The sequence below is a fragment of the Carassius gibelio genome, chromosome B17 (assembly GCF_023724105.1).
Source record: "Carassius gibelio isolate Cgi1373 ecotype wild population from Czech Republic chromosome B17, carGib1.2-hapl.c, whole genome shotgun sequence".
Classification (NCBI taxonomy): Eukaryota; Metazoa; Chordata; class Actinopteri; order Cypriniformes; family Cyprinidae; genus Carassius; species Carassius gibelio.
The window spans coordinates 27,165,958-27,190,989 of record NC_068412.1 but is presented as its reverse complement, the minus strand read 5'-3'; the positions used below and the strand labels follow the sequence as shown (position 1 = coordinate 27,190,989).

Sequence of the window (25,032 nt, the reverse complement as noted above, 5' to 3'; positions counted from 1 at the left end):
TTTGATGAGGATAAAGACAGAGAAATGGGGAAAATCCGTAACATTTAGAGGCAAACAGACGCACAGTGCAAACTTCGGAGATGGTTACATCCACAAAGAAGACCCCGACAAAGAGAAATGTGCCCGAAAGACTTATTTCATTGGAGGCATCGAGATCTGCGAGAATACTTTTGTTTCTTATGGGGTGAGTTTCCATAAACATCAAAGTTTGTCGTTTTGTGTTCATTCTAAGAACACGTACACGTTATCTCATGTTTAGTCCATGTTTAGACCTTCCCATATATTAGCTAGCTATGTCTGGTCAATCTGGTGCTCAGGGCAGTGTAGCATTGACCAGATGGCAACAGTTCAAAGAGGGAGTGTGCTGGATGTGAGGGGTCCAGAGTGTTTTTGCCAGCCCTTTTGCTCACTCTGGATGGGTTCAGAGTAGGTTGTACCAGTGATTCACTCAGCAGTCCGAACTATCCTACGTAGTCTTCTGAGGTCAGATTTGGTAGCTGAGCTGAACCAGACAGTTATTGAAGTGCAGAGGACGGATTCAATGATGGCAGAGTAGAACTGTTTCAGCAGATTGCTCACCTAATGCCTGCCCTCAGTGTTTTCTAATTGCCGATGGCTTGCTTGCTCGACACAACCCAGTGTTACAATATGCCATAATTCCAGCCAAACAGAGATGAGACTGCTAAATTCTTATTGGCTGCCTTGACAACCAATCTAAACATTCCTTGTATTACTGATGACAGCGGAAGAGGGAAAATACAGTGCAAGTTGATATTCTGATTATATTTTTCAAAGCACATTTTACCAATTTCCAATGATATTAATCTTAATAACTACTATTATAATATACTATTATTGTATTTAATCACTCATCTGATATATAATTGTTCATGAAGGCTGGAAGGTAAAAAAATACTTATATTCAGGCTGTCAGGATTGGATCTGTTTTGTCACATGTTTCAGTTCCTGTTTTGTCTTACTTAATCTGTTTCCTGTCCTTGTTTTTTTCTGCCTTTAAAAACCCTAGTCCTTTCAGTTCAGTTTTGTCAGGTCTATCAGTTCCATACATGTGTCTTCCTCCTGTTCTCCCTGTTGAATTTACTTCTGGGTCGTATTAATAAAGAATATTTCGATTTATCCTCGGCTCCGTGTTCCTTCTGGCAGCATATTGGCAGAAGACCCAACCAAAACACAATGTAAATTACGTCTACCCTATGTTTGTTTTCTGTGTGTTTTCCTCAGTCCTTTTTTCTTTCCATTGTGTTTCATGGATCCCCTCCTTCGACCCAAATATCTCCTTCTCCTGCTGGCACTATCAGTGACTATACCAGACAGTTCCTGTTATAAACTCACATCACCAGCTACCCTGACAATGAGCTCTTTGCCTTCTATGACGCGAGCCTTAATGCCGAGTGCAGAGTGTTCTCGTCCGAAGATGGCCCTCGGTAGGAATTCACCACATTTGTGGAGTTGTCTCTGGTGAGAAACAGGTCGCCTCATACAATCTGCCACATGGAGGATCTCGCTGGATCCACTCCAGACCCAGAGCCCAGCCCACCATCTCCCCACAGTACGGAGAATACGCCCTAGCCCACTGATGATGGAGAGCCAGAGCCCAACCCGTTAGACCAGGTGCAAGAGCCAACTACAGTGCCCACCGCAAGAGAGAGTGCTGCAGCTGCTGTGAGCGTGGAGTGGAGATCCGCTCCCTGCACTGCGGCTGAGGCTGAGCAGACTATGGAACACCATAAAGGCCAAAATGAGGAGGAGGATCTTATTTAAATATCTGCTGCATGTTTTCTCCCAATAACAAAACAAACACATCAAAAACTGACAGCAGTGAGAAAACATCAGTTTAAAATGCATCTGATTAAAAGGATGTGTATGTTTCCACAAGCTTTGAGTTCAGTACTCCAGTAGAGTCCAGTCACGTCATGTTTATTTATTTAGAACTATAGATAGTCTTAAATCAAACAGCTTTACAGTGTTATTAAACATGAAAAACCAGAGTCAGTGTCGCTTTCAGTTAGAATTACAACTTGATTTCTGTTATAAAGCAGCTCTCCAGTGTGGATCTAGTTAATGAAGTCTTTTTATTAGTGGGGGGGGGGGGGGCTTTTTTGCAGAAAAAAAAGCAGAGATTGCGGAGATCACAGCTTGATTGTTTTGATTATCATGACCCTATAAGGTATTTTAAGAGGGATTATGTTGTGAATATTAGATTATCCAAATAAAATGTCTTATCACTTAACCTTTATTTTGTTTCTTATCCATATGACCCACAAAAAATATTTTTAAGGTAAATAAATATATTTTAAATATATTTAAAATATATTTATCTGTTAGTTGAATCTGTTAGTTGAGATCACAAAGAAGCCTCTCCGTGTTTGAGATAGCAGTATTGGTATATTTAAAAGCGTACATTTTGAGGTTGAAATCAGGTTGTTTGTCGGAGATTCTAGCACGCAGTAGGGGCGTTTCATTGTCTGTCTGTATTTCCATACTGGATAAGCCGGCTTTTGTTTCTTTTTTTATTGACCCGCCCTCCGAGGGAAGCGTGGCTATTTAGTATGCAGCACTCTGGCCGGCTCTAGCTGATATCAAAATTCAATGAAGATGTACACTGCAAAGATGAACGCAGACGAGCTGAACCGTGGCCGTAACACAAAATTTTGAAGTACTTGAAGACAAGCCGGATGCTTATAAACAAGCGCTCACTGATTCTGAAGACGATCTGAGCGACGATGAAAGCGGCATAATAAGACTATAATATCCCTAATCTACAACTGAGCGAAGATGATGACGAGGAAGAATGTACTGGACTGGCGTCAGACGAGTTGGACCGTAAGATATCAGAGGCTATATCGATAGTAACATTTGATGAGGATAAAGACAGAGAAATGGGGAAAATCCGTAACATTTAGAGGCAAACAGACGCACAGTGCAAACTTCGGAGATGGTTACATCCACAAAGAAGACCCCGACAAAGAGAAATGTGCCCGAATGACTTATTTCATTGGAGGCATCGAGATCTGCGAGAATACTTTTGTTTCTTATGGGGTGAGTTTCCATAAATATCAAAGTTTGTCGTTTTGTGTTCATTCTAAGAACACGTACACGTTATCTCATGTTTAGTCCATGTTTAGACTTTCCCATATGTTAGCTAGCTCATCGGTTATCACAGAATCCTGTTAAAAAAGTCCTAATGCTACACAATGAAATCAATTTACCAAGTTTTATGTAGAATACCAGCAAATAAAACAAATAACAAATAAAATTAGCATCAATATGTACTTTTTGTTTACATAAACATTAAAATAATAACATTAAAAATGATGGCCACATTTTAAAGATTAAAGATTTTTTTATTAAAAGATAAAACTCACATATTTCAGCCTCTAAATCATTTTTATAAAAGTCAAAAAAGATAAATTACTAAGATTTACAATGCACATTCTCCTTTATTATTAATAGTATGCGGTCCGATTTTTCCCGTTGTGTCTGTCGTTGCTATGCAGGGGGTATGGCTTATCTAAATGAGATGTAAATGAGCCCCATTGTCACTCGCAGCAGTGATAACTGCACAATCTTTAAAGCCTATGTTCTGCTTTTTGAGCTTTTTTTAGTGCCTACCTTCAAATGGCCACAACTTCTCCAAATATTATCATATTTCCATGTGTTACACATCGTTGGAAAGCTTGGAGACTTTCAGAATCTGTGAATAACTCAAAATGCCCCAGAACCGACTTGTGTCCCTACTTTCCTCCTCCAATTGCTCCACAGCAGTTGGTCGGCCCCCTTCCTCCTCCATGGCTCCTCCCACCATGGGCTCCACCGTGGGCCATCAGAATGGCTGTGGCCTGGGTTCAGCTGGACTCCTCCTGCTCCAAGCTTCTCCTGTCTCTTCCCTGGCTCCTCCCTCCATCGTCTCCTCCCTCTGTGGTCTCTTTCTTTGGGCCCCCTCCAGAGGGTCTGACCTCCAACGGGGCCTCCTCCCAAGCTCCCTCCCTATGCCTTTTGTTGCCTTAAGTGCGAGGACGCACCTTCCAGCAGGGGGGCGAAATGTCAAGATTGGACCTGTTTTTTTCATGTGTTTCAGTTCCTGTTTTGCCTTATTTGTCTTTTTCCAGTCCTTGTTTAGTCTAATTATTAGTTGATTCCCCACACCTGTCTGTTCCCCATTATCCTCCCTTTAAAAACCCTAGTCCTTTCAGTTCAGTTTTGTCGGGTCTACCAGTTCCATAAGTGTGTCTTCCTCCTGTTCTCCTTGTCGGATTTACTCCTGTGTTGGATTAATAAAGACTATTTTGACTATCCTCTAATCCGTGTTCCTTCTGACAGTGTAGTGTGACACAAGTGTGCATACTTAAGCATGTTATCTTCTTGAGCGAGGACTGTGGCTGTTGTACAGTGTTTTCTCGGCTTCCTGTTGGCCTGCCGGCCTTGCTGGCCTTGCTGTTGCTGATCGTAGCTCTGTGTAGCTGTTTTTTTCTCAATAATCTTTATCGTATTATCACTCTCTGTTTTTTTAACTGCTAAAATATAACTTAATCCACATAATATTTCTGATATTATCGATCAATCTTATCAGATTAATTTTGATCGATTATTTTTATTTTATATCCATGAGTGCAGTACACCTGCATTGCGTTAGCACTCGTTAGCTCGTCATTAATGTTTTCATTCGAACCTATCACTGTTTTCTTTTCTCCTATCCTCTCTCTCTCGAGCAGTTTTTCACAAGTTCATCAAACAACTGTGGTAAGAATATTTCATCAAGCACGGTGAGTAATGGCTTCTGCTGCTATTGTTATTTGCACCTCTTGTCACATGTACAGTTTATCTGTCTCTGTCGCTGATGAGGGATTCACATGTGATAAATGCAGGGAAATAGTTAGGCTGACAGAGAAGATTTCAGAATTAGAGACACGCATCCAAACTTTTGAGGACAGTAAGAATGTTAGGGCTCTAGAGACGCATTTAGATGTGTCTAGCTCAGGGATTCATGTACATTGTTCGGTTCCGGCAACAGAGCCCCTGCAGCAGGGCAACTGGGTGACAGTGAGGCAGCATAGTCGTGGGTCAAAACACCACTCTTCTGTTCCGATCAAAACATTAAACAGGTTCTCCCCACTCAGTGATGCACCCAATGAGAAACCTGATGAAAGTGTCCTAGTTATTGGTGATTCTATTGTACGGAACGTGAATATAGAGACACCAGCCACCATAGTCAAATGTTTACCGGGAGCCAGAGCACCTGACATCTTGGAAAATGTAAAAGTGCTGGCTAATGCTAAACGTAAATACAGTAAGATTGTTATTCATGCCAGCGCTAATGATGTTCAACTTTGCCAGAGGGAGATCACTAAAAATAACATTAAAGAGGTGTGTGTACTTGCAAACATGATGTCAAACACTGTAATATGCTCTGGTCCCCTCCCTGCTTACTGTGGTGACGAGATGCATAGCAGATTGTCATCACTCAATGGCTGGATGTCTAAGTGGTGCCCGCAGAATAACATAGGTTTCATAGACAATTGGACGAGCTTTTGGGGCAGACCTGTTGAAAAGAGATGGTCTCCATCCCTCCAGGGGTGGCCCCGCTCTTCTGTCTAGAAATATGCAAATAGTCTTAGAGTTTGTACTTGACTAACTGGGGCCCAGGTCAGGAAGCAGACAAACTCGCTAAACCGACCGTCTGCTAGCTGCCTCACGTCACAGAGGTCAGTTAATTCTCAGCACATAGAGACTCTTTCACCTAGATATCACACTATAGAGACTGTGTCTGTTCCCCGAACTAGAAAATTCAAAAAACATCCAAACCAAGTTAAGAGTAACAATTCAATTGATGTTCAACAAACAGAAAAAAGATGCAATACGGATAAACAAATTATAAAGCTTGGCTTATTGAATATCAGATCCCTTTCTATGAAAACACTTTTTGTAAAAAATATGATCACTGATCATAATCTTTTCTAGGTTACGTATGTAACCTTAGTTCCTCTAGGGAACGAGACGCTGCGTTGAAGCGCTATGGGGAACGAGTCTAGCGTGAGTGACTCTGAATATTCATGTGTAATCAGTCCAATGGAAGAGCGTGACGTCACGGGCTGGGTGATGTAAGCAACCAGCAAGCTATAAAAGTACATGCCGCGCAGCTGGCGTCAGCTTCGAGTACCAGCAAGCGCCGACAGGGGTGCTGGGGGTATGGCCTCGAGACGCAGCTTCTCTTTCCCTCGAGGAACTAGGGTTACATACGTAACCCAGAGACATTCCTCTTCAGGAACTCGAGCTGCGTCGAAGCACTACAGGGAATGAGTACCCATGCTGCCAGAATACCAAACCCTTGCCTAGTTTGTATCCAAAGAGCACAGCTTAGGATGAGAGAACTGAAGCGCCTGGAGTGATTGGCATGTCTAAGCCATGGAATCTTGCAAAAGTAGATGTGTGGACCACCCCGCAGCATTGCAGATGTCCAGCATAGACATACCTGCTAGAAAGGCCTTGGAGGCCGCCATACCCTTTATAGAGTGAGACTTGGCTACCGACAGCGGGGGACGACCAGAGGACTCATAGGTAGTGTTGATAGTCTCGACTATCCAACGACTAATAGTCTGCTTAGAAGCAGGAAAAACCCCCTTGGGGGGACCATAGCATACAAGCAATTGGTCTGTTTTTCTCCACAGGGCAGCTTAGAACTGGACACATACAATTTAGCTTCTCTTGGTCAGGCTCCCGAAGGGGAGGAGGACAGAAGGCCTGCAGCACTACAGGTTGTGGTGTGATAGAGGGCACATTAGGAACTTATCCCGCTCGAGGGTATGTGAACGCTTTGGTCATGCCAGGTGCAAAATCAAGATAGGTATGGGCCACTGAGAGGGCCTGTAAATATCCTACTCTCCTCAGAGAGGCAATGGCCAACAGAAAGGTGGTTTTAAGAGTCAGATGTCTGTCTGAAATATGTTGAATCAGCTCAAATGGAGATTTGCAAAGAGCCTCTAACACCACAACCAATCTCACAGGGGAAAACGAGACCATACTAGAGGTCTCAGCCTAAGCACACCATGGAGGAAATGACCATCGAGAAGGGCATGGTAGGCTGCAATGGCTGCCACGTAAACTTTCAGCGTGGAGTGGGTGAATCCTGCAGAGAGCCTGGCCTGTAGAAACTCCAGAACTGTACCAACTGGGCAGTTTGCTGGGTCAAGCTGGTGGTCTCTGCACCATGAAGAGTTTCCACCTCAGGGCGTACAGTTTCCTCGTTGAGGGAGCTCTGGCTTGGAGGATGGTCTCAACAACCTCGGTTGAGAGACCGGATGCTATGAGTTGCACACCCACAGCTTCCACAACTCCGGGCAAGGGTGAATTATCGTGACCTGTGCCTGTGAGAGTAGGTCTGTCCTGATCGGTAGCTCCCATGGAGAGCTGTCGAGGAGCAAGACCAGATCTGCGAACCATACTCGGCCCGGCCAGAACGGGACTACTAACAACAGACAGACCCCATCCCGGCGTACTTTCGCCAGAACTCCCGGGAGCAGAGCAATAGGGGGAAAGGCGTACAGACTAAGCTTCGGCCAGGTCTGTACCATAGCGTCCAGTCCCAGAGGAGCTGGATGAACTAGAGAGAACCAAAGGGGACATTGTGATGTCTCTTGTGTCGCAAAGAGGTCTACTTGAGCTCTGCCAAAAACTCTCCATATCTGCTTCACCACCTCGGGTTGAAGCTTCCATTCCCTGGGCTTCGTGCCCTGCATCGACAGTATGTCTGCTCCCATATTTAGTTTCCCAGGAATATAAACTGCTCTTAATGAGAGGAGTTTGCTCTGGGACCACACAAGGATCTGGTGCGCCAGCTTGTACAAGGGGCGCGAATGCAGACCTCCCTGGTGGTTGATATAAGAGACCACCGATGTGTTGTCGGTGCGCACCAACAAGCATCTCTCTGGGAACTCCTTCAAGACTGTTGGAAGACCATTTCAGGTGACTACCTCTTGAAGCTCATCAAGAGAATGCCAAGAGTGTGTAAAGCAGTAATCAAAGCAAAAGGTGGCTACTTTGAAGAACCTAGATTATGACATATTTTCAGTTATTTCACACTTTTTTGTTATGTATATAATTCAATATATAATTCCACATGTGTTAATTCATAGTTTTGATGCCTTCAGTGTGAATCTACAATTTTCATAGTCATGAAAATAAATAAAGCTCTTTGAATGAGAAGGTGTGTCCAAACTTTTGGTCTGTACTGTACGGAAGATAAATTCTTCAAACAGTGCTACAAGAGGCATATGATGCTGGTACTTCAAGAGTCACTCTCAACCTATCTATAAAGCCTATATTTAGATAAATCAGTCTTAAACAATGTATTACTCTTCAAATGTGATTCTTATTAAGTTGGAGTCAGTTTTTAGGATTCTATTCTTAACCTAAGTCTCTGAGAACCTGACACCATGTACTTCTGGAGACTCCTGGAAAACAGTGGTGCTGGAGACTAAATGGATCCTGGTGATTTCACACCTAATTCTTCACTTAATTCCTAATTATTTTGCAGTTAACATGCATTATTTGCTTCACATGTTTTAGAATGACCCTGTTGAGGTTTGATTTTGCTGTCCAATGGTTATGCATTAAACAAATTTGTTGAATATTTCTCATGGGCATTTTATAATTTTGAAGTTTCAGTCTGAGTTAAAACACTTTTTTTAGCTAATTTTATCTGTAAAAGAAAATCTGCTTAATTAAATGCACCTGAATATAAGACATTTTTCACTTCCAACCGTCGTGTTGTCATGATCCTGCCCTCGTGTCCTTGATTTTTCCTAGTCTTGAGGCAGGATCATGGCAGACCCGTGTTTTGTGTACAAGCACATGGCCTTGTCTTTGGGCCATGTGCTTGTGTTGTCTCGTTCCCTTGCCCCGCCCCCCTTGTTAACCTAGTCGTATCGTGATTGCTATCTGTGCCACCTGTCGTGTCTTAATTGTTCCCCTATTTAGCTTTCCTAGTGTGCTCTGTCTTGCGTCGGTTCATTGTGTTCCTCATATGTGTTCCTACCTGTCAGCCTTGTGAAAGAGTATTCCCCTTTGAGATATTGTATCCTGTATAACCGTGAGTGTTATTTGTAGTTAGTGTTCTCCTGTTTTGAGTCTTTGTTTATCTTGTTTAATCAGTCCTATTTAGTATTTGTTGTATCTGCCCTAGTCCTGTTTTCCCCCTCGTGGGTTTTTGTTTTCCCTTTTTGTAAATAAACCCTTTTGTGTTGAGAATCCTGTCTGCACTTGAGTTCCTCCCTTGTCAACCCTGACACGTGTATAATTACATATCAATTATAAATGATTTAAAACAAGATAATTTAGAATGTGCTTGGAAAAAAATATGTTCAGAATATCAATAATAATGCATGGATTGTAATGATTATGCATGCACTGTTTTCCATCTTCCGTTGTCATTAGTAATGCAAGGAATGTTGTGATTGTTTGTTAAGGCAGCCAATCAGAATTTAGCAGCATCATCTCTGGCTGGAATAATGGCATATTGTAACACTGGGCTGTGTTGAGCAAGCGAACCGTTGGCATTTAGATATATTTTAAGAAAAAAATATATTTTAAGTCTCTGGAGTCTGAGGGGGTTTTGGGCCCTTGGAGTTTTAACATGACCTGACATTTGTGCTTTTTTTAAGTTGCTTATAAACATAAAGTCTAATAACACTGTAAACAGCACAAACTGGGCTTTAATAATATGTGAGCAGCATAAATGCACATGATTGTATTTTTGAGAAAGCAACATTTGTGTGGTTAGTGAAACACTAAAATTTTGAATCACTGAAATAAGGCCATAAAATGCATATAGAAATTTTTTTCACAAGACTTTTGAGAAATGGATTGTGGCGAGTGGGGCGGGGCCGAGAGGCGTGGGAACGAGGAGTGAGGCCAGGTGTAGTGATTGGAGATGAGCTACACCTGAGCCCCACCGTTGGTATCAAGTCCCACGTAGGAGATGGAAGGATATAAAACTGGAGCGACTATAGTGAAGGACGAGAGAGGACCAGGCCTGGGATATTATTTTATGGGTTTGCTTTTTATTTATGCGCACCAGTCGGCCGTGAGGGGCTGGTGCGACGTTTTGTATTTACTTTGAATATTAAAGTGTTTTTGATTGTGCGCCGGTTCCCGCCTCCTTCTTCCCGATGAATATGGAGATTTGCATATCATTACCGTGGTGCCGAAGCCCGGGAGAAGGAGGGACGCGCTGCTGAGGATCCCTCGCCGCTGTGGTGAATCCGTGGTGCCCTCGAGCTGGCGAGGTATGTGCCGCCATGGACGCTTGAGGCGGTGGGCTGGAGCGAGTTGCCGGGGGCAGGCGAGCTCGCTACCGGCCGCCCACGATATGGAGGGGCGGCTGCCGTCCGTGAGGGAGCGGAGGAGTCGGCGCCGTTCGCCAGGGGGCCGGAGCCTGCTGCCTCCGCGAAGGAATCCGGAGGGGCAGGGAACGGGGGACTCCTGCCGGCTGTCCAAAACCGGAGGGGCCATCGCCGTCCATCGGGCGGCGGAGGAGTGTCGCGCCGTCCGCCGAGGGCCGTCCAGTGCCACCGCCAGGCACCGCGGAGGAGATCACTCAGCTGGTGGAGGGCCGAGCAGCAGTGCGTCTGGGAACCAGATTTTTTTTTTTTTTTTTTTTTCTCTCTCCCCTCTCTCATCCCTGTCGCTCCTCCTTCCATCTCCTTTTCTCTCGCCTCGTCTGTCCTACCCCCAGGTTCCTGCAGGTCCCCGTGAGCGGTCCCCCCTGGAGGGAAGAGGGGGGGGGGGGGGGAGTAGAGCGCAGTCTCGGGAGTACCCCCCGGCCTGCGAGGGGCGATGGGGGTATGTGGCGAGTGGGGCGGGGCCGAGAGTCGTGGGAACGAGGAGTGAGGCCAGGTGTAGTGATTGGAGATGAGCTACACCTGAGCCCCACCGTCGGTATCGAGTCCCACGTAGGAGATGGAAGGATATAAAACTGGAGCGACTATAGTGAAGGACGAGAGAGGACCAGGCCTGGGATATTATTTTATGGGTTTGCTTTTTATTTATGCGCACCAGTCGGCCGTGAGGGGCTCGTGCGACATTTTGTATTTACTTTGAATATTAAAGTGTTTTTGATTGTGCGCCGGTTCCCGCCTCCTTCTTCCCGATGAATATGGAGATTTGCATATCATTACATGGATCTTGTAAGCTAGAGTTTTTTCTTCAAAAATTATGTGAAATTCATCTTGTATACTCACTCACAGAAAATAATATATTGATTAAGATGTTCTAAGACACTTTTTGAGTAGAAAGGGTCCGTGTGAAGGCATCAACTATCATGCATATAGACAAAGGCCTACATAATGAGCTGGATAATTAGGCTTTCAGTCAGGTATGTGACTTAAAACCACTGATGGCAGAGGGACTATTTTTAGACAATGTCTTTCATACTTATCTGGGCTTTGACAGTGTTAATTGTTTGGCAGTCAATGGGACAGTCACAAGTCCTCGTGGTTTTCATCCAAAATATCTTAAATTGTGTTCCAAAGATGAACAAAGCTTTTAAAGGTTTGAAACGACATGGGGATAAGTGATTTTAATTACAAAATTTCAATTTTTGTGGTGGAATAAACCTTTAATTGATAATGTATGCTTGCAGTTTATGGTGTGGTTTATTTATGTGAACGTGCCCCTCTTATTCGCGTACAGTTGAAGAACTTGCACCATGAGCACAGTAAAATGGCTGAAAGGAAAGTATTTTACTGACATATATCAATAGCTCTTTAGTCCGCTGTTCCCTGTTGTTCTACTGAAGCTCATATTGTCACACTGTCTAGTCTCTGTTTCCCTGGGTGTCCACTAGTGGGCTCACTTCCCCTTAGGCACTTCACCATAGGCACTAGAATTCCTTTAATCTGGTCCTGTCTTCACAGTAGTTGCACTCCAGTTAATTGCACCAGGTCCAGGCAATCTATTGTCATTAGCCTCCTTATAAATACCAGTCTTTCCCTGTTGTTTGTATGGAGTCCTTACCCTTCGTGTTACCAGCGTTCTCGTCTCCCGAGATTTACCCTCGCCTTCTCGTCCTCCGAGTTCCTGTTCCTTTCCTTCCTGTTCCGTCTTTTGTTTTGTTTGTTTTCTTGGACTGTTTATTTGGATACCCTTTATTGATTAATAAATCGTACCTGCATTCGGATCTCTCCCTCTCCCTGTGTCTCTCTGGTGCACGATCGTCACAGAAGGACTCCATCCGAAAAAGATCCAGCGGTATGTCTAATCATATTTCCTCCCCAGTCACAGAGCGGGTGAGGAATGGTTTTGAGGGTATCTGCCTGGTCGTGTTCCGTGGAACCAGGGGAGGTCACTCAGGAGTGAGTGGTCGAGAGGAGGTCCGGCAGCGATCTCCACTGTGGCGCAAATCGGCTGAGCCAGCACGGCCAGCATGGCCGCCAACACAGCACCACGAGGCAAGATGGAAGCCAGCCCCACACCACAGCAAAAGATGGCCGCCAGCTCAGCGCCACGAGGCAAGATGGCCGCCAGCCCAGCGCCACAGCACAAGATGGCCGCCGGCCCAGCACCACTACCCAGAATGGCCGCAGGTCCAGCGACACTGCACAGGATGGCCGTCATGGTTGTGGTGGTCTTCTGCTCCGCCCTGGCCACACGTTTGTGGTGGTCTTCTGCTCCGCCCTGGGGGGCTTCCGCCCTGACCACACGGTTGTGATGGTCTTCTGCTCCGCCCTGGTGGGTGTCACGTGATGTCCTTCGTTGTTTTTTTTGTTTTTTTCTGTCTATCTTCCTCCTAAGGACCTGGCCCTCTGTCCCTCCCCCTGATCCTCTGCCGGTCCACCTCCCTCCTGGGTTTCTTGTCTGTGTCTTTTGTTCTGTTTCCCTCTAAGGACCTGGCCCTCCGTCCCTCCCCCTGATCCTCTGCCGGTCCACCTCCCTCCTGGGTTTCTTGTCTGTGTCTTTCGTTCTGTTTCCCTCTAAGAGCCTGGCCCTCCGTCCCTCCCCTTGATCCCTTTCCATCCCAACACCCTCCTGGACTCCTTGTTTTGTGTTGCACTTCTCTTGTCTCTGTTTTCCCATTTTACCTGGCCCTCCGTCCCTCCCCGTAGTCCTCCGCTGCTCCACCTCCCTCCTGGTCTCTTTGTCTGTTTGTTTTTCCCTTGGGTTCGGGTGGAGCATCTGGCAGCTGCTCCGTGGAGGAGGGGGTAATGTCATGCTGTCTAGTCTTTGTTTCCCCTGATTGTCCACTAGTGGGCTCACTTCCCCTTAGGCACTTCACTATAGGCTCTAGAATTCCTTTAGTCTGGTCCTGTCTTCACAGTAATTGCAATCCAGTTAATTGCACAAGGTGCAGGCAATCTATTGTCATTAGCCTCCTTATAAATACCAGTCTTTCCCTGTTGTTTGTATGGAGTCCTTACCCTTCGTGTTACCAGCGTTCTTGTCTCCCGAGATTTACCCTTGCCTTCTCGTCCTCCGAGTTCCCGTTCCTTTCCTTCCTGTTCCCTCTTTTGTTTTGTTTGTTTTCTTGGACTGTTTATTTGGATACCCTTTATTGATTAATAAATCTTACCTGCATTTGGATCTCTCCCTCTCCCTGTGTCTCTCTGGTGCACGATCGTCACACATATGGCACATGGGTACCTTTTCTTCACTCGTTTGACTCACGCTCTGAGGGCAAGCTTGAAGTGTGCATCTGAAAAGTTTTTAGTGTGTTGTGGTCGCAAAGAGATACGGACGTTCCAGCTCCTTAATAAGTTTTTAATAAATGCATTTTTGAACTCATTAAAATGTTAAAAACTGTTCAATAAAAATGTTGCATTAATTATTTTTAACAACTAATATTTTCATTATTATTTTATAATATAAAGAATAATTTCATAGAATGAATTTGGTTAAATGGCATATTTTGGCATATTCTGCATATTCTGTTTTTGTAGCAATGTTAATAATAAATACATTTTTGAACTCAATCGAAATGCTAAAAATCATTAAAAAAAATCACCACATTATTTATAACAACAATGTTTTTGATTAATTATAACATTTTATTAAAAAAGATTTTTACAGAATAATTTCAGCATAATTGCACTCCCCTTTGTGCGGTGTCCCTATGTACTGTTAACACTGCATACCCTGTTTTTGAGCCACTGAGCACATATCACTTGTTTGAATGAGTTTATCACTTGGGTGAATGAGTTTAAGATGGCGGTAGGCAGGTGTGGAGTGTTAATCTCACTACTCATCTTCTCACTATCTTATATGCTTTTATGGCATTTTAATGAGGTGGACAATATTAATTTAGATTTTAATATTGAAATTAAGCAACCTAGATGTGGATGTAAACATCTCGGTTTTGGAAAGAATGTTATCTATACGTTGATTTTTCGTCCATGGATTCAAAGAAACAAACAACGCGGCCAAAAAAGACAGTTAAGTGACTTATTAATCATATTAATGTGTCTACTTGTGTCGGGAGACATACATCAATGTCCTGGGCCTGGTTCGTGCAAAGGTGGTGAAGGAGTTTGCCAAACTTTTGCTGCGGATGGCCGTCTGGCTTTGGGTGCGGAGCAATGTCGGCATTCAGAAATTGGTGTCGAATGGAGCCTGATGGCGGATCAGTGGAACGATTTACGTCCTTGAAATGAAACAAGAGATTTATGTCGAAAGGACTATGGTGTGTCTGATATGTTCTCTATGATGGATAATAGAGGCAGGATACTGAGGACTCGGTCGAGTAAATCTACTGTGAATGATGAAATACAACTTCTTTCAAAATCAACAACGTCCAAAGCACCGATCTTCGGTCTATATGGACAATGAAAGGTCTGCACATGGTTCATCTCAACGTCAGGAGTCTGCTTCCAAAGATAAGTGAACTTCGTTATTTATATCAAGAATCTAATGTGGCGTTGTTCAGCTGCAGTGAAACATGGCTTGATGATACGATACTGGATGCAGAGAGTTTATATAGACAATTATTGCTTATTGAGAAAAGATCAAAATCGAAAAGGAGGCAGTGTATGTGCATATATAAGGTCAAATTTGATGTTTAAAGAGAGAAACGACTTTGCAAATACTGCAGTCGAGGCAGTTTGGCTGGATATTCTGTTGCCGAAGAGTAAACCAATTTTGGTTGGTATTTGCTATCGTCCTCCTGATCAAAGGGACTTTTATGAGACTATCGATGAGATTTGAAATGTGTCAAATTATGTTTTAGGTCAAGAGTTAATCATTTTGGGTGACTTAAATACAGATATGCTGAAAAAGGATTTGTCAGTGTTTAAACATTTTAGTTCATTTTGTAAGTCATATGCATTGAAACAAATTATTGTTGATCCTACTAGAATTACTCCTAAAAGTAGAACAATTATTGATTGTATATTAGTTTCAGATAATCACAAGATTTTTAGAAGTGGTGTTTTGGAGGCTGGATTAAGTGATCATAATATGGTTTATGTAATTAGGAAATTAAAGAGATAGGCCATAAGGCAACATAATACATTACAAATTAGATCGCTTAAAGCTGCAGTAGGGAACTTTTGACGCTCTAGCGGTTAATAAACAGAACTGCTTGCGTCTTGCGGAAGAACATTGTAGCCGGAGCTACTTCTCTCTGTTTATGTCTATGAAGAATCACAAAGGTACTGGGTTACTCCGCCGCGGTACCCCCGAAGCAATCTAAAATAGTCCGAATATGAACACTTATTATAGGTGTACCCTAGTGATTCAGGACAAGCTAAAAACACGGTTTGGAAAATGGATTCATGGTGTACTCGCTTATTATGTTCATTTTTTTTGACGTTGAAAGCGTTTGGAAGCTGTGACATTACCTTGAGGAAAAAACCATCATCCAAAACAAACCATGGCTTACAGTCAGATTCAGCGTATATTTATGATCCAGAATCAGATCCAGATGCTGAAACTGAACGAGAGCAGCAGCAGCAACGACTCGCTCCGAGCTGGGCTCAAACCCGGGTCTCGGCATGGGAGGGGACGCACTAACAAGGAGGCAGAGATATTTGAAGCAGTTTTACTCACCGCCTGCGGTTCCAACACACGATCGTGACCCTTTTTCGTTGGGACTGCATCATCCTTAACAAATAAACGATACGCAAATCCGTCGTCAAACTGGGCCTTGTTTGTAAAACAGGCATCTTCGAAATGCAGGGAACAAACACAAACACTTGCACAACTCCGTTGATGCTCTGTAAAAATAAACTCCATCCACTGGTCCCTTAATGCTTTTTTTTTTTTCTTTTTGGTAATCTGTGCAGGGTTGTCTTGCCCTGGCAACCAAAAATGCACTCCTTTTGTGACATTTCGCGACGCTCTCGCTCTGATCAGTGAATCGCTCTGATCAGTGAATGCCTGTTGTGCTCTCAGTGCTCTGCTATACGGGAGCGCGCGCTCTTCCGGCAAACGTGCCCTCAGGACCCATATAAGGAAATTCCGCTCCATCTAACGTCACACAGAGCCATACTCGAAAAAAACTTTCCGAAACTTGTGACAAACCGGTACAACTTAATTTTTGAAACTTTGTCCATGTTTAGCATGGGAATCCAACTCTTTAACAGTGTAAAAAACTCAGTATGCATGAAATAGCATTTCATTAATTATAATTATAGCTGATATCCTGCACAGCCCAGAGTTTAAACTGATAAGTGTGTGCTGTCATATTATTAGAAGAAAAAAAAAAACAGTGCAAATCACTATTGAATTCCCACCAAACTATTTTTTTCAAGCAGCATTTGCACTGTAAACCTTTTTTTATTTATATAAAGTGCGGGTGAACTTAAACTGTATGGCTATACTGTGGTTCCTGTAGGCTTTGGGTGCGTGCGGGGAGTCGGGGGGCCTCTATGTCCATTTTGCTTGGGGCCCCCAAATTCCTTCAAATGGCCCTGAGTATGGCTGTTCAAGTTCATTCTAAAGTATGTAATCGAATACAATTCTTAGGAAGACAGGCTGCTTACTTAGATACTCAAACCTTAAAAATGTTAGCTGGTGCATTAGTGCAAACACATTTTGATTATGCAGCAACTTTTTGGTATAGTGGCTCTACGAAACGAGTGAAAATTAAATTACAGACTGCTCAGAACAAGTTGTGTAGAATTATTCTATGTCTTCATCCACAAATGCATTTAAATACTAATCATTTTAGGGAAATAGGGTTTTTAAAAGTGGACAAGAGGGTAATTTTTCTTAAGTTGATGATGGTTTATAAAATATTACAGAGAAATGTTCCAAAGTATTTGTGTGATTATTATGTTTTCATAAGAGATATTCATAGTTTTTCAAGGATAAACTATATATACTTGTGTCGGTATAAGAGTTTAAATGGGAAGAATTAGTTTTTGTATTCTAGCGCTGTTGCTTGGAATGAATTGCCTGATTGCTTAAAACAAATTCAAGAAGAAGGTTTTTTTTTAGAAGAGAAGTTAAAAAATGTCTTTTTAACGATGTTTGAGGTATTATATGATGATGTGTGTTGTTTGATCTCATTCCCATTATGAACTGCTCGTCCATTTTTAAATTCTGAGGACCACAATGGAAATAAGCCTATGGCTTTTTTGTGTATTTTATCCTCGACAGTTTCTTTTTAAAGATGTGTATGAATTGGTCTTTTGGGCTTAATTGTACTTGTTTTAAATATATTGTCAAATAAATCAAATCAAATCAAAAAGATAGCTACATTATGGAGCCTGTTTCCTGGTTGCCTTGTCTAAGTCTAGTCTAGTCCCAGTATTGCTTTGCCTTCCTGTGTCTCGATCAGCGACCGTATTTTGGATTACCCTCTGGTCTTGCTATTTTGGATATTGTTTGCCCCTCTTCAGGACTCCAGACAGTGTGTGGATTATTCTCTTGTCTAGCCTTCTGGATACTGTTTGCCGCTGTGCTGACCAATGCCCATCTTTGGAACATTCTTTTGTCTTGCCTTGTTCATATCGGTCTCCTGTGATTTTGAACCGTACCTGTTAATGACCATGCCTTTGTTGAATTAAATGATTGCAAATGGATCCGTATGTCTTCTCATTCTGTTCACTCTTTAACACTAACACTCCTTTCACATAATTAAGTATTCTCTTATCCAACCTGTTAGATTTCTTAGATTAAAAAAAATTAACTACTCAGTCGACAACAAGGAGGCTCCCAAACCTCCCGAACCTGCATCAGCACCACTTACAGATAAAGAGGGGAGATGGTCAATATTGGGAGAATTTTAAAAAACAAAAGTCCAAAAATCCAAAACAATAATAAATGTTGAATAATATTTGTTTTTTTAACTGCTGTGGTTACACCATCTCATTCTCAGAATGAGTGTGAGAGCGATGCACAATTTCCTAAATAAAAAATAACAAGGTGTTTAGCCTCGTTTCCACAAAGGGGAAAAAAGATAATTTAAGTGCATTTTTCTTATTTTAAAAAATGTCTGCCAATGGAGTAAGACATTTAAAATATTCTTATTTCCATTTGCATTAAGTTTATTTTTCTTACCCTATGGTGAACAATTTTACGTTTTACATCAAATTCACTTAAAAGGAAAATACCCCGAAAAACAAGACTAAATTTTTCTTCATATATCGAAAATACATCTTAACTCAAGAATGATTAGATATTTGTACTCTTTTTTTTTTTTTTTATTTTACAACCTGAAAATACAAACCTTTCATAATACAATTTTGCAGCGTGAATGAACGGAGTATTTAAACATCGCTTACACTTTAAAAAGTCGAGGAGATGGAAAGAAACTCTGGGTTTCCGAAGAAAACCTGGGCACTAAATAGAAAAAGGATCTGCCGCCCACAGTTAATATTCTAGACATTATCCAGAGTTTTGAGATTGCAGTGGACGTGAAGGACTGTAATGCATAACAGTGAAAGCTACTGTAACACCATGTTTCCTGATGATATTTCCCAGGAGTAAAATGTACAGGGTGAAATGCAATGATCCTAGTACTGAGCCTTGTGGGACTCCATACTGTACTTGTGATTGATATGATAACTCATCATTCAGTTTTTACAAATTGATGATGGTTAGATAAGTATGAGTTGAACCATGCAAATGCAATTCCCCTAATGCAAACATAAATTTCTAGTCTATTTAAAAGAATGTTTTGGTTGATAGAATTAAAGATTTACAAAATAATATGTTTTGGTAGAAGTGATGGTTCTTGTAACAAGAAGTTGAATTTGCAGCTTTAGCTAAATGGAGAATACACAACACAAGATAATTATCTGAGATACCATTGCTCTGTTGCAGTATTTGAATGACATTAACATCATGTTAATGTGCTAAAGTTAAATCTAAAGTATAATTATGACAATGAGTAGGTTCTGAATTCAATTAAATTTTTGAATTGAATAACTTGAAAACTTTTGATAACTATAAAATTTGCTAATTCTTTGATTAAGTCTGTATGGTGCCCTGGTGGCCTGTATATATAGTAGCCAGCACAAATGTCACAAGGGATTTAGCATTAAGTCAGGTCACCTTTTGTTTATATAGCGCTTTTAACAATACAGATTGTCAAAGCATCTTTACAGTATTAAATCGGAAATAGTGTCCATAATGCAAAAGGACAACAGTAAACACTCAATTTCAGTTAATGGCAGTTCTTCATTGAATTCAGTGGTGTCATCGTACAGTTCTGTTCAAATAGTATCTGTGCAATCAATTTGAAATCACTAAAAATTAACCGACAAAGAACCAAAACTCCATCTGTGACAGAAATGGAGAAAAAATAAATAAATAAATCTTTGGGAGAAACCAGGCTCAGTGCTTATCAGTGCTTTCTGATCTCATCTTTATTTAACAATATTTCATCCTGTGTTATAGCCTTGCTGACTGTTATCTCACTGATCAGTGCTGTGAAAGTTTGTCTTCATCTCTTCAATCATCGTACTCACTGAGAGAGCTGGACCTGAGTAACAATGGCCTGCAGGATTCAGGAGTGAAGATTCTGTCTGATGGACTGAAGAGTTCACACTGTCAACTCAACATACTGAGGTAAGAAAAATCAGGGTTCAATACTAAGGATTTTTTTTTCTACTGGCCTGGTTGTAGCAGTGATTAACATTTTACTTTCCCTGCCACAAAAAACAAAAAACAAAAGTTTATTTCAACATTTCAGAAACTGCTATAATTTTACAATTCTCAATTACAATTTTAAAACCTACTAGCCTAGCAAGTTAAAAGTTCAAACATTATATAAAGAAAAGTGAACGGTCAATAAAAAAATAAAATAAAACATTATAAGCAATAACACAAAAAATTCAATTCAAATAAAATTCAAACAAGGCTTAAGGTTTTTAGATTTGTTGGTGTTCAGGTACAGAAATTAAATAATCAAAAGAAAAATAGCATTGCATATTCTTCACTGTATAAGACAAATATAGATTAACGCTTGTGCCATTTAGAAAAGTTATTTATTCAGTTATTCTCTGTGGGGGCTTTTTTGCATTAACATTAAGGACATAGCAGCAGCTGGTAAATTAGGCATTGTCAATTTGCACAGATTAAATTTCTTTCTCAACTGTTTACATTCACTGAAGACATAATTGACTTTACCTGGATATTTGCCAAGATTGGTATTTTGACATACTTCATAGGTATTAGTCCATTCAAGCGCAAGAAGATGTGGAAAGAAACATTGGGGCTTGTGCGTTGTGTCTGTGTACTTACTGCATGCACAAAACACACTAAATGGAGTTGTTATTTGAACCTCCTTGAGCTTAAATGCTTCAAAATTGATTGAATGTTCAAATTTACAATGTGTATTTGTCCATTAATGCACAAGAAAACATTAAAGCAGCACTCTGAGTATTTGTTTTGAATGTCTTCTCTGTTCAAGATCTCTTGGGTGTTTTTAATATAACATCATACTCCTGTGGACCGACTTTGGATTTATATTTGCTTCTTTGTCTGCTGTTCTGATTAACCTTATGAATATGTTGTATCTTATATCTACTCAAATTTTACATTTGTCTGGAATAGAGATGAACAGAAGCGGTTACTGAGATCAGTCATCATTTGATTGGAATCTGTGTGAATCAGTTTATGTGATGTTGAGTGTTTTTTTTTTTGTGTTTTTTTGTATGTTTGCAGATTATCTGGCTGTATGGTGACAGAGGAAGGCTGTTGTTTTCTGGCTTCAGCTCTGAGTTCAAATCCCTCACACCTGAGAGAGCTAGATCTGAGCTACAATCACCCAGGATTATCATTAGTCAAGCTGTTCTCTGATCCAAACTACAGACTGGAAAAACTCAAGTATGTTCCACACTAACAATCATCCTGTCATATGTGTTTGTAAGTGTGTGCTCTATAAAGTTAGTTAAAACTCATATGTACAGAACGATCCCAGCATATAACACATATATAAACATACAGTGCTGCTTGAAAGTTTTCTATATGAGCCAAAACATCATCACATTTTCACAAAAGTCCTAAAAGTAGACAATAAGAACTCAAACTATCATCAAGTCCTAGATAACATTGTTACTCAGATATGTAACACTGGAACATTTTTCTCTATAATTAAATTGTAATAAAGATTAAGATAAAGATAAAGATTATGTTTTGGGTCATATATATGCAGAAAAAGAAGCAACATAAAAATAAACATACAAACTCAGAGATCACAGTATAAATAAGAAGAAATAATGTTGGACCTCATGAAACTAAATAAAGCAGAGCAGCTCAGTGCAGCTGATTTCTGGATTTAGTAGATGACTGTCAGTTATTGATTTTGGACTTGTAACATTTTAAATATAAAATAAATAATTAATGTGAAAGTATTTTAATTAAATATTGTACTTTTAAAAATATATAAAATATAAAATATATTTATTATTATTATTATTTATTAGTATTATTTATTTATAAAAAGGGATTTCAAATTCATTGTATAGTTTATTATAAAAAAGTCACTGTTCTACTATATCAGAGTACTCAGGGTAGACATTAGGTTAAGGTTTGCAATTTTCTCATCAACGTTTATACTGAAATCTTAAATCTTGAATTTAACCATATTACATCCTGTGTTATAGACTTAATTGCTGTAATCTCACTGGTCAGTGCTGTGAAAGTTTGTCTTCATGTCTACAATCATCTAACTCCTCATTGAGAGAGCTGGACCTGAGTAACAATGACCTGCAAGATTCAGGAGTGAAGCTTCTGTCTGATGGACTGAAGAGTTCACACTGTCAACTCAACATACTGAGGTAGAAAATAGATAAAGGTTCACTTAGCTATGAAATAAAAAATACCCCCTGCTCTGGTCCTGATCTCCTGGGTTTTTAAAATATATCAGCAGATCCCACTGTGTCTGAAGACTTTTGATTTGGATTTGTTCCAGACAGTTATTGAAATTTTTGAGGGGGTTATTTTAATAACTAATTTATAAAAATGTTGTGGGATTTGGAGATTAACAAAAACTTTTACTGAGACAGCTCCATCAACACTGCTACTGAGAAAAACACTGAACCCAGAGGTATTCCAGCTGAGCTGATCTTAAAATCTGATACTGTTACTGATTATTTGTATGTTTATGCATGTGATAACCAATGAAATGAAAGTGAAGTGACATTCAGCCAAGTATGGTGACCCATACTCAGAATTTGTGCTCTGCATTTAACCCATCCGAAGTGAACACACACAGAGCAGTGAACACACACACACACTGTGAGCACACACCCGGAGCAGTGGGCAGCCATTTATGCTGCGGCGCCCGGGGAGCAGTTGGGGGTTAGATGCCTTGCTCAAGGGCACCTCAGTCGTGGTATTGAAGGTGGAGAGAGAGCTGTTCATGCACTACCCCCACCTACAATTCCGTCCGGCCCGAGACTAGAACTCACAACCCTTCGATTGGGAGTCCAACCCTCTAACCATTAGGCCACGACTTCCCCCAATATGCAGAACTAAGATTAAATTAATGTTTTACTTATTTTTTTAAATGTTATTATTGTGATTTTCATATCACAATAATAAAAACATTAATTGTATCTTTACAACAACAACAATGTTATTAATAAATAAAGTAAACTGACAAGTCTGTTGAAATAGAGAACCTAAATATTTGACAATGTAGTCAACTGTGCATAAATGTAATTTTTTTTTTAAAAAACTACAGTTTGAAATGAAACTTTAGGGCTACTTTATTAGGACAAAGTAAACATTTTATTAAGTTCTATTTTAAATAGCATGTCATCAGAATTCTTAATGTTCTTGTTGCAGTCTAGATTATGTCTGTTGAGTTCTGTAGCCTTCCTGTCAGCAAATGACACGCACATTTGCCCCATTCTATGTGTTTATGCATAATTTTTGCTCAACCAGGAGCATTTCCTTCGAGGAGGCAAGGCAGGCAGTGTCTCTACTCCTCAAAATTGGACGAGAAAATAATTGATATTAAAAAAATAAAACAATCCAGGTAAAGAATCAAGGTATCTTCCGATAATTTTGTTTTTTAATTTTATACTGAAATCTGTGAAATCATTTGTTCAAACAAAATGAAAAATCAAGAATTTCCTCTCTTTCTCTTCATCAAACATTAACCCTCTGGAGTCGAATACATGAATACGCGGATACGCGTTTTGAGTCATTTTCTCCTGATAACCCCTAAAACAACTTAAATTACACTTTCAGTTTTAATCGTACAGATAAGAGCAATACATCAATCGAATCTGTAAAGGGTCTACTTTTTTTGGATAAAGACATAATAACAACAAAACTTATAAAATAAAGATAACAAACAAGTTGCGCTGTCTGCAGCCTTTGTCTGCGCTGATCTTAATTTACAAACACGTCATTAAAATGAACTGTAACTCCCTGAATACTCAACGAAGATACACGAGAGAGATATCTATAGAAAGCTTGGCATGTCTACTTTTAAACTAAAGAAGTGCCGCCGAAAACAGATATTCTATGATAAAGTAATCCATATGAAAACAACGCAATGTCCGTTTTTCACGTCTCCCTTCATTATATTTAATGTGACCACGCCTCCGTGCTGAACGCTCTATTCAGATTCAAACTGAAGCGCGCGGCTTGAATACGCCCACACAGAAGAAAAAGCAGTGAGACTGTTCTTCAAGTTTTTTTTATTTTACTGTTTGCTTCGCAATGAGAGGAATGAGACATAAATTACCCCAAAAAGATGTGATGTGGTTGAGGATTTGAGATTTGGATTTCCTCAGAAAAAAAGAATGAAGCACTTTATTCAGCAGAGTTCATAAACATGAGTAAGTCTCTTTTTATTTATTTATATACTTGTACTAGTTTCCACATAACGTGTAAACATTTTACTAGTTAGACTTTTTCCAAAGACTTTTTCCAAACTATAATTCCTCACTAAATGTATAATCAAGTGATACATTATGAAGTTTCAGTAACAATATACAATACTTTACAATTCAGAAGCTTGATGTAAATAATATAAATGTAACAAATAGATGTAACTGTAACAAATGTAACAAAAAATGGTGTTCTTTTAATTTATCCCCCCTAAAAAACCTGAGAAATATTCTCAGCTCTTTTCATAATTAATAATAATAATTATAATGATGATAATAATAATAACAATAAATGTTAGTTTTTTTGTGGAAAATAAGATTGTTAAAAGGATTTCTGAAGGATTGTGTGACTGGACTAATGATGCCAAAAAATTGTTTGAAAGTCAGCTTTGATTGTTCCTAATAAACTGTTTAACTGCTCCCCCAAGTGGATATTAAATTATGTTGTGGGATAATTAAATATATTCTAAATAAATTGTAAAATATGCGGGAAAACAACAGTTAAAAACAGCCCATATTGATTATTTTAACCATGTTTCATCTGAGGTAAAATTATACAAAATTAAAGTTTATTCTGTAATATCTGTGTAGTATCTTTCTTACTTACAATATATTAACATTCTGATGCACTTTACTTCACTGTGTATATTGTAATATTGCACTTTAATGGCACCTTATATATTTCTAATTGAGCTAGTCAAAATTACAACAGATAAAGTACAGTCATCAG

At 40.3% G+C, this 25,032-nt stretch overlaps 1 protein-coding gene across 3 annotated transcripts in view; it reads left to right on the top strand.

Annotated features, from left to right (window-relative positions):
- The window catches only part of LOC127976159 (NACHT, LRR and PYD domains-containing protein 3), a 579,287-nt gene that overhangs the window by 226,848 nt on the left and 327,407 nt on the right, over positions 1-25,032 (top strand). Inside the window, exons 3-5 of one of the 3 annotated variants that reach the window (XM_052580380.1) lie at positions 19,852-20,022; positions 21,121-21,282; positions 22,062-22,235. The exons of 1 other annotated variant lie outside the window; for it this stretch is intronic. In XM_052580380.1, the coding sequence (XP_052436340.1) occupies positions 19,852-20,022; positions 21,121-21,282; positions 22,062-22,235 (507 nt within the window). The remainder of the gene's footprint in view (positions 1-19,851; positions 20,023-21,120; positions 21,283-22,061; positions 22,236-25,032) is intronic. One more of the 3 variants, XM_052580369.1, reaches the window with a different exon arrangement.